General features: G+C 46.1%; 1 protein-coding gene across 1 annotated transcript; it reads left to right on the forward strand.

The window, feature by feature from the left end:
* The first annotated feature begins 7956 nt into the window (after positions 1-7956).
* Positions 7957-8885, forward strand: LOC140460717 (uncharacterized). Its single transcript, XM_072555347.1, has one exon. It carries the CDS (start codon positions 8070-8072, stop codon positions 8856-8858), a length of 789 nt encoding a protein of 262 aa, XP_072411448.1. The 5' UTR covers positions 7957-8069; the 3' UTR covers positions 8859-8885.
* The last annotated feature ends 86 nt before the right edge of the window (positions 8886-8971 follow it).

The raw sequence follows: 8971 nt of genomic DNA on the forward strand, positions 1-8971 counted from the left end.
TTGAGTTCAGAAGTGGGGACGCCTTCCTGCAGTTTGGGCGTTATTGAATATATTCAAGGTTGAGTTCATCTGATTTTTGAACAACAAAGAAGTGATGGTTATGGGGGAAGGCAAGACCAATACAGATCAGTTATAGAAACAGACCCTTCAGTCCAACTAGTCCATGCTGACTATGTTCTCAAACTAAACTGGACCCACCTGCCTGTGTTTAACCTATATCCCTCTGAACCTTTTATATTGGAGTCATAGAGATGTACAGCACAGAAACAGACCCTTCGGTCCAATTTGTCCATGCCTACCAGTTATCCTAATCTAGTCGATTTGCCAGCCCTGGGCCCATATCCCTCAAACCCATTCTATTATAGACCGATCCAAATGCCTTTTAAATTCTGTAATTACACCAGTCTCCACCACTTCCTCTGGCTGGTCACTTCATACATGCACTACTGTGTGAAAAGGGTCCCCTTGGAGCTCTTTTATGTTTTTCCCCGTTTGCCCAAAACCTTTAGTTCTGCACTCCTCACCCCAGGGAGAAGACTTTGTCTATTTGCCCTGTCCATGCCTCTCATGATTTTATAAACCTCGAAGGTCATCCCTCAGCCTCCGACGCTCCAGGGAAAACAGCCCCACCCTATTCAGCCTCTCCCAAGAGCTAATTTTTTCAGATCTGGCTACATGCTGGTAAATCTTTTCTGAACCCTTTCAAGTTTCACACCGTCCTTCTGATGGGCAGGAGACCAGAGTTGCACGTAATATTCCAAATGTGGCCTCACCAATGTCCTGTAAAGCTGCAACATCACCTACCTCCCAACTCCTTTACTCAGTGCTGCAACCGATAAAGAAAAGCATACCAAATGGTGCCTTCACTATCCTATCTACCTGGGACTCTACCTTCAAGGAACTGTGAACCTGCACTCCAAGGTCTCTTTGTTCAGCAATACTCCCCAGGACCTTACCATAAAGTGTATACGTCCTGCTTTGATTTGCTTTTCCAAAATCCAGCACTTCACACTTATTTAAATTAAACTTCATCATTCATATACTAATCCAAATGTCTTTTAAATGTTCTAACTGTATCTGCATCCACCCTGACCTGCTGTGCTTTTCCAGCACCACTCTAATCTAGACTCTGGTTTCCAGCATCTGCAGTCCTTGTTTTTACCTTTTACGTCGGTATACTCAGATCTACTTATGATCTGTTCAATGCTGATGCAAGCTCGACAGGCTCAATGGCCTATTCCTGCTCCCAATTTGCACACTCCTAGTCCAGAACAGCAAGAGACCATAAAACACAGGAGCAGAAATTATGCTTCTCAGCCCATCAGGGCTGCTCCACTATTAAGTTCTGGCTGATAAGTTTCTCAATCCCATTCTCACACTTTCTCCCTGTAACCCTCGATCCCCTTGATACTCAAGAACCTATTTATCTCCATCTTAAATCTACTCAGTGACCTGGCCTCCACAGCCTTCTGTAGCAATGAATTCCACATATTCACCACTCACCGGCTGAAAATGTTTCACCTTGTCTTTGTTCTAAAAGATATTCCTTTTACTCTGATGCTGTGCTCTCAGGTCCTAGACTCTCCGACCAATAGGAACATCTTCCCCATGTACACTCTGTCCAGGCCATTCAGAATTCTGTCTGTTTGAATTAGATCTCACCCCTCCCCGAGTGTGGGCCTGTTAATCAGCATGAACCACACCCTTCAGGACGTGTTACAGCAGGAATTAGGTTCAGCAAAGTCAGAATGGAGGAAGTGTGTGTGGGATGGAGATTCTCAGCTTTTAGGGGATGAGAGAGAGGAAACAAAGTTCAATATAAATTAGAATTGATCGGATGGGCTGATGGGCCAAGGAGTGGCAAAATGAGTTTAATTTAGATAAATGTGAGGTGTTACATTTTGTAAGGCAAATCAGGGCACGACTTACATAGTTAATGAGAAGTGATGCTAAACAAAGTGTCCTTGCAGGTTCATAATTCCTTGAAAGTGGAATTGCAGGGAGACAGGATTGTGAAGAAGGCATTTGGTACGCTTTCCTTTATTGGTCAGAGCATTGAGTACAGGGGTTGGGAGGTCATGTTAGGCCACTTCTGGAAAACTGTGCAATTCCAGTTGCCCTCCTCTGGAAGAACATTGTGAAACTTAAAAGGGTTCAGAAAAGATTTACAAAGATGTAGGCAGAGTTGGAGGGTTTGAGCGATACGAAGATGATGAATACGCCAGGGATAATTTCCCTGGAGCATTGGAGGCTGATGGGTGACCTTACAGAACTTGATAAGGGGTATAGATAGGTTTTATAGCCAAAATCTTTTCCCCATGATAGGCGACTCCAAACCTAGAGTGCATAGGTTTCACGTGAAAGGAGAAGGATTTAAAACGGACCTGAGGGGCAACTTTTTCACACAGAGGATAGTGCATGTTTGGAATGAGCTGCTAGAGGAAGTGGTGGAGGCTACTACAATTGCAACATTTAAAAGGCATTTGGATGGGGATGTGAATAAGAAGGATTGAGAGAGATACAGGCCAAATGCTGGCAAATGGGATTAGATGAGTTTAGGATATCTGGTCGGCATGGATGAGTTGGACCGAAGAATGTGTTTCTGTGCTGTATGAATTTAATCATCTTGCGTGAAAGCAGAAGTGTTGTTGTGAAGATTGGACTTTCAGAGCAGCTTTCAAAGATGTTTTGCCTTTACTGGAAGCAGAAGAAGTGACGATGAAATATTTCATTGGTGAGACAGCAACTGAGTACGTAAATACGTCTAGGAGTTTGGTGGAAAGTGGGAATTCATTGCACTGTGGGGGTGAAGTGCTTTAAGGCTTCCCAGCAGGAAGGACAGTGTGCTGATTGTGGTGCCCAGTGAAGGGTTAGGTGGATTTTTGAGTTAAACTGCTCATTTCTGCCAGCCTCCAACATTGTATTTCCAATGCTGTCCATCAGAAGGAGCTGTGTATAACTGGTATTGTTAGAAGCCTTTGGGTTTTCATCCCTGCAGGAATGGCATTGTTTCATCAGCATTGTAAAGGTGACTGGCAGCAGAGGGAGGTGTGGGCTGTGTTCACTAGAAACGATTAAGCATTTAGATAACATACAAATGAGAGGGCAGGGTGGGATTTGTCTTTCGATTTGCAGAAGGTGGGAGATTCTGGGAGCTGTGATCTGAGGCAAACACAACTGCGGTAAATCATAGAAGCCCTACAGTGTGGAAGCAGGCTATTCAGTCCATCAAGTCCATTCTGACCCCTCCGAAGAGCATCCTGCTCATACACCCCTCCCGCCCCCACCCCTTAGGGAATCAAGGATTCGGGATAATGCAAGTAAGAAGAGCTGAGATGATGGATAGTTCAGTCACGATCTTAATAAATGGTTGCCATAAGGCACAAACTAATTCAAATTCGGCTAATCAGTTTAAATTTTGCCCCAAAATACCAAAGTCCAATCAAGTTTGAATTAAGTAATTTAAAAAATTAACACCAATAAAATGATCTGATGTTTTGGACTATAAAACCAGGCATTTTTGTGAGTTTTAATATTCTTTGTGTTGGACATAAAGAGTAAAGTTGTTAATTTTTACTTTAAATATTTACCTCTGGGATAGTTCTTTGCCTCTCAAACTTTTACATATTACTGCATGGAGTGAATCACTTCTGTGTTGATGGTTTAATTTAGCAGAGGGGGTTACCCCGTGTCGTAACAGTGCTGCAACATAACAAAAGTGAATTAATTGACTGTACACATTGAAGAGAATGATTTTGATCTGGGACTCCTTACAGAGACATGGCTTCAGGATGACAAGGATTGGATCCTAAATATTGAGGGGAGATGTGGCATTCAAGTCGAATGGGAAGCTAGGTAAAGGTAGAGGGTTGACACTGCTAATCAAAGCACTGATCACAGGGTAGTCTGGTGTCAGCTCGGATTTCAGGTCCTGGTTTCTTTGTCCTCTATTGATCTCCCTGTTCCCACACAGTTGTTGTCCGTTCTCAGCTCTGCTTCATTTCTGCTGAAGCTTTAACCTCCTTTGACACCTTCCAGGACAATAAATCATTCAGTCAATCAAAGTCCAACCCACAATCTCCCAGCCTGTCAACCATCCAGACACAGAGTATCATACCAGAAAATATAACAAAAAAGATGAAAAGTTAGAATTAAATAGGTGCTTGTGTCTTTTCATTGGCAAGTAAACTAGAAATAGGGGTCTGCCAAGAATCTTATAGTGCCCTAATTGAAGAATTGTCTCTCCCTGACATCTAAGTATTAGTACCCAGCTATGATTTATAACAATATTTACATCAACAGAAATAAAGCATTTTGCTCACATTTTGCTCGAAAAATGCACAATCTGCAGGCAGAAAAGACATGGAATATTTTATAAATTCTACTTTGGAAATAGAACCAGTCTGACTCAAAAACTGGGATACAGACAGACTCTGGCCTCACACCTTTAATGCATTGTCTGAGCTGAGTTGTCATCTTTTCTTATAAAACCTTGTTATCTCGAGTAGGTGTCTTATAAGAAGTTCTGGGATTTACATATTAATGATACCAGCGACTCTTTCTAAAAGATGAAAGACTTTACAATCCAGGTTTCTTCAATGTATCATTTCAGTGGCATGACTCTGTAATGTTTTGCTGTAAACTCAGTGTCTTATGATCTTATACTCCACAACCACCTGATGAAGGAGCAGCGCTCCGAAAGCTAGTGCTTCCAAATAAACCTGTTGGACTGGCGTCATGTGATTTTTATCTTTGCCCAGGTTAGGGTGGATTGGCCCTGCTACATTACCCATAGTGCTCAGGGTTTTGCAGGTGTGGGAGAATTGTTAGAAGCGATTTGATTCCACCTTCGCGTGACTGTGTGAACTTTGGCATGTTCTCCCTCTTCTGTCAGCATGGGTTACCTCTGGGTGCTCCGGTTTCCTCCCACAGTCAAAGGATCTGCAGTTTCAGATGGATCGGCTGTGCTAAAGTGTCCAGGGATGTGCAGGTTAGAGTGGGTTAGCCATGGGGAACTGCAGGACTGTAGGGTAAGTGGATGAGTCTGGGTGGGATGCCGTGTGGAAGGTCGGTGTGTCAATCGGATATCCTAAATTAATCTAGGCCCATATGCCAGCTCTTGGCCCATATCCCTCCAAACCTTCCTGTTCATATACCAATCCAGATGCCTTTTGAATATTGTAATTGTACCAGCCTCCACCACTTCCTCTGGGAGCTCATTCAATCCACGCAGCACCCGCTGCGTGAAATAGTTGCCCTTTAGGTCCCTTTTAATCCTTTCCCCCCTCACCCTAATATAAATCAATTGCTGCTTTTCCTGAACAGGCTCAGTGGCTGGCACTGCTGCCTTATAGCGCTAGGGACCCGGGTTTGATCTCAGTCTCTAGTAACTGTCTGAGTGGAGTTTGCACCTTCTCTGCGTGGGATTCCTTTGGATGCTCCAGTTTCTTCCCACAATCCAAAGATGTGCAGGTTTGGAGAGGGCACTTCTTGAGGGGAATTAACTTTCACACTTCTTTTCTACTCCTTAGGTCCCTTTTAAATCTTTCCCCTCTCACCTTCAACCTATGCCCTCCAGTTTGGGAGTCCCCTATCCTGAGGAAAAGATGAGTAGTCAAATAAAATGCAAAAGGAATAAAATGTCGAGTCGCAGGATATATATAAAATGTCGCTCCAGCCTTTCTTGTCTCCAATTGTCATTTGGGCACAAAACCTGTCAGTAACACCAGCAACTTCACAGAGCGTCTTGCGCATGCTCCTCGGTGACAACACACACTGCGCATGTTCGCCGGTGTCAGCAAAACCTGTGCGTGCTCCTGGTTGTCGGTGAAAACTGCGCGTGATCTCCTTTTGTTGGGCCAACAGGAAGCCCTGGAGGACCGGAAGGAGCGTGTTATCAGAGACATCTCTATTGTCTCTGTCTCTCTCACAATCTCAATTTATGGAGGGGACAGATTCTGGAAAAGTTGGGCCAAGTCTGTGTCTCAGTTGGCAAACTCATGGAAAATGCAGTACCACGATGTGAAGTGATAGCATTCCCTGTTGGGGGGGGGGGGGGGGGGGTAAACAGCAGAAAGGAGATGCATTGTTTAAATGGTGATATATTAGGATGTGGAGAAAGTGAGGACTGCAAATGTTGGAGATCAGAGTCAAAAAGTGTGGTGCTCGAAAAGCACAGCAGATGAGGCAGCATCCGAGGAGCCGGAGAGTCCGCGTTACAGGTGCGAGCCCTTCATCAGGAATGTGTATAAAGGGGCCTCAGCGTCCTTTCATACCAGTCAATGCCAGTTGTCATATGTGCAGCAAGCAATGAGCAAACCAGGTGTTATATAAGCAAGAGGAATTGAGTCCAGAAGTGGGGATGTCTTCCTGCAGTTATGGGATCATTGAATATATTCAAGGCTGAGTTCATCTGATTTTGGACCAACAAAGAATTGGATGTTTATGGGGAAGGCAAGAAAATGGTTTTCAGACCATTGCAGACCAGTTACTGAGTCAAACAGCACAGAAACAGTCTCTTCAGTCCAACTACTCCATGCTATGTTCTCAAATTAATCTAATCCCACCTGCCAGTGTTTGGCCTATATCCCTCTGTCACAAAGCTGGTCCTTTTACTAAAAGCTGGTCCTTCTTCTCAAGGTTGCTGTGTCCTTGGTTTTTTTTCAGAGGGGTGGTAAAAAGACCCGGGCTCTGAGCGACTGGTTTAGTACAGAGATGAAAAACGGTATTGGGAGGCATTTTTGGTTCTATGTGAACAGATGAGACTTGAGGCCAAAGCTTTTATGTTTTAGAAGTGACCTGTACAATGAAAGGGGAGTGGTCAGTCCTGAAAGCTGAAGTCTCGTTTGGGTGAGTTAAGCAGTGGTCTATGTGGAGAAAGGCTGCTAACACTGTCTCCTTCTGCCCTTCTAACTTCAACTGTAAGTCTCTGTTTCAGTTTTACTTTGTTTAAGGGGTTTTTTTTGGCACTGTTGTGTACCAGCATTGCGAAGAGTATTAAGAGTTTCTCCACAGCTTGTACTGTACTTAATAAAGTTTGGTTGTTCACAGAAGTTGGCGTATTGCAGTGTAAGAAGCTCAAGCAAAAGAACTTAACAAAGGAACCTAAGGGATAAGTCTTTCATGCAGAAAGTGGCGTGTTTAAGGAAAGAGCTGTCAGAGGAAGTGGTGGGTGCTGGTACAATTATGACATTAAAAGGCATCTGGATGGGTATACGATTAGGAAGGGTTTAGACGCTGTGGGCCAAATACTGGCAAATCGGCCGAGATTAGGTTAGGTTATCTAGTTGGCACAGATGAATTAGACTAAAGGGTCTGTTTCTGTGCCTAATATCTCTATCACTCTGGCTTGCCACTAACATTTGCCACATCTATATGTACAGTTTCTCTCTGGTGTCAGTGTCAATGCCTTGATATCTCACTCTTAACCGGACTGGCAGTGATGACTTTTGTAATCTTTTCTTACAGACTATCTGAAGACAGAAGTTTCAAAGTCAGCAGATAAAGGGCTTATGTCCAAAATGTTGATTCTCCTGCTTCTCTGATGCTGCTTGCCGTGCTGCGCTTTTCCAGCGACGCAGTTTTTGACTGACTCTCCAGCGTCTCCAGTCCTCCCTTTCACATCAGTGTCTGACAGTTACTCAGTCCATCAAGACCACAACAATTTTCAACTATGATTCTGTGAGAAGGAGCAAAGCTTTCTTTTTGGTTCCTGTTTGAGTACGGGGGCACTGGTTGAAAGACCCAAATGTTGCAGCGCACTGAGTGTGGAGCCTGAAACAACTCTACTGCCTGGAAAGAAGAATTCATGGCGGGGTTGTACACGTGTGTGTGCAGCTGAAGCTTCGGCCATGGAGAAACCCGAGGAAACACAACCTGTTGAGAAACCATGGAAGTGTGGCGACTGTGGGAAGGGCTTCCGTGTCCCATCTGTCCTGGCGGCTCATCATTGCAATCACACTGGGAAGAGGCCGTTCTCCAGCCCCAAGCGGGCAAAGGGCTTTACCTGCTCTTGTGTCCTGCTGGCCCACCAGCATATACACACTGGTGAGAGGACGTCTTACTGTTCCATGTGCGGGAAAGGGTTCACTTGGGTGGACAACCTCCAGACCCACCAGCAATTCCACACAGGGGAGAGGCTCTTCAGTTGCCACGAGTGCGGGAAAGCCTTCAGCAATTCCTCCGACCTGCTGAAGCACCGGCGGGTCCACACGGGGGAGAGGCCATTCAGCTGCCCCGAATGCGGGAAGGCCTTCAGCGACTCCTCCAACCTGTTGAGGCACCGGCGGGTCCACACGGGGGAGAGGCCCTTCAGCTGCCCAGAGTGTGGGAAGGCCTTCAGCAATTCCTCCAACCTGCTGGCCCATCAGCAGGTCCACACGGGGGAGAGGCCCTTCAGCTGCCCAGAGTGTGGGAAGGCCTTCAGTAAATCCTCCAACCTGCTGGCCCATCAGCGGGTCCACACGGGGGAGAGGCCCTTCAGCTGCCCAGAGTGCGGGAAGGCCTTCAGCAATTCCTCTGACCTGCTGAGACACCGGCGAATCCACACGGGGGAGAGGCCATTCGCCTGCCCTGAGTGTGGTAAGGCCTTCAGCAATTCCTCTGACCTGTTGTCCCACCGGCGGGTCCACACCAGGGAAAGGCCATTCAGCTGCCCCGAGTGTGGGAAGGGGTTCACCCGCTCCTCCAAACTGCTGGCCCACCAATGGGTCCACACCGGTGAGAAGCCGTTTGCCTGCCCCGACTGCGGGCGGAGGTTCACATTGTCCTGCAACTTGCAGAGGCACCAGCGGGGGCACCAGTGCATCCAACAATCAGATTCCACCAGTGACGCAGCAGTGGGTCACCCACAGGGCTGAACCTCCTGCCCATTCTGACAGTGGGTGTAGTGGTTTTTTTTTTGTGCTGGACTCACCATCCCCCCCCCCCCCCCCCGCAAGCCCACCTATGTGGCTCAGGGGTGGCATGGTGA

The sequence above is a fragment of the Chiloscyllium punctatum genome, chromosome 36, assembly GCF_047496795.1.
Source record: "Chiloscyllium punctatum isolate Juve2018m chromosome 36, sChiPun1.3, whole genome shotgun sequence".
NCBI lineage: Eukaryota > Metazoa > Chordata > Chondrichthyes > Orectolobiformes > Hemiscylliidae > Chiloscyllium > Chiloscyllium punctatum.

Bases quoted from the DNA above. Each gene is read 5' to 3' on its own strand.
- LOC140460717 (XM_072555347.1), top strand. From the start codon at position 8,070: ATGTGCGGGAAAGGGTTCACTTGGGTGGACAACCTCCAGACCCACCAG.